A 1,085-nucleotide genomic window follows, 5' to 3' on the forward strand; every position below is an offset into this window, starting at 1 on the left:
TTTAGACAATATTTTTCTTTACCTTTGATGGAGTCTGCCGTAGAACACTTAGAGCTTTCTGGTGTGTTATGTCCCTGAAGTTCTCATTGTTGACATTAAGAATCTGATCACCTGGTTTCAATCTTCCATCCTTAGCAGCTGCACCGTCAGGGTAAACTTCATGGATGATGATAGCACCCTAAAAATAAACAATGCATGAATATTTTGCTATTATATTCAGCATGCACAAGTTTTCATTATGTACTGTTATTTTGACTATATTTTTGTCTCTCTTTTTAGTACTGTATACCTTACTCTACCTTGTCTTTTTTGGGCATAATGCACATAGATTACATAAGATTCAGAGATACAGCTATTGTTCCCTTTTTTGTAATAGCAAGAGAATTTGAAACATCTACTTGTTTTTTTTTATAACTACACACAAACTGAAAGATAGCAACTGTTATGACTTACAACTCTAATCTATCAAAATAAAAGAAACTACACTGTTTTAGGAAAATATTCTTTTAAATGCTGAAAGAATTGGCCATGACCATATAATACAACCAGGACTATAAACAAAACTCCATTAAGTATCTCCAAGCACAAAAAAAAACATTAAATTAGCCCCCAAAAATACCCATGAAAAGCACAGTAAAAAAAAGAACAGAAAAACAAGACATAATATCTAACCCTTAAACCTAGTTCCTTTCTTAAACATTTATTTCAGCATCTAATGTTATCAATTTGCTTAAAACTGCAACACATACTCATCATGAAAATTCACAGATACATTGTCAAACATGAAAAAAATCAAAAGCATTATAAAAAAAAAGCCCTTTCTTCAGTCAACAGAAGCAACACATAATAACACCACTACTAAGCACTTATTGTTCATTTGGTTCACACAAGAAGCCACAAGCTAATACATAAGGCTAGTACTTCATAAGTACTTACTCTCTTGAATGATGCAAGACCATGAAGGAAGCAAGAAGAAACAAATAAAATGTTACTCTGATACTTAGAAGAATATATAAATGGTGATTTTATATGGTTCTACAGCACAAAAAATATACATGAAGATGGTTAAACACAGATAAATAGTG

At 31.5% G+C, this 1,085-nt stretch overlaps 1 protein-coding gene across 1 annotated transcript in view; it reads right to left on the reverse strand.

Annotated features, from left to right (window-relative positions):
- The window catches only part of LOC119589052 (multiple PDZ domain protein-like), a gene marked incomplete at its 5' end in the record, with an annotated part of 103,178 nt that overhangs the window by 4,808 nt on the left and 97,285 nt on the right, over positions 1-1,085 (reverse strand). Inside the window, 1 exon segment of the mRNA XM_037937627.1 lies at positions 23-178. Within this exon segment, the coding sequence (XP_037793555.1) occupies positions 23-178 (156 nt within the window).

This window comes from Penaeus monodon, chromosome 25 (genome assembly GCF_015228065.2).
Source record: "Penaeus monodon isolate SGIC_2016 chromosome 25, NSTDA_Pmon_1, whole genome shotgun sequence".
Lineage (NCBI taxonomy): Eukaryota > Metazoa > Arthropoda > Malacostraca > Decapoda > Penaeidae > Penaeus > Penaeus monodon.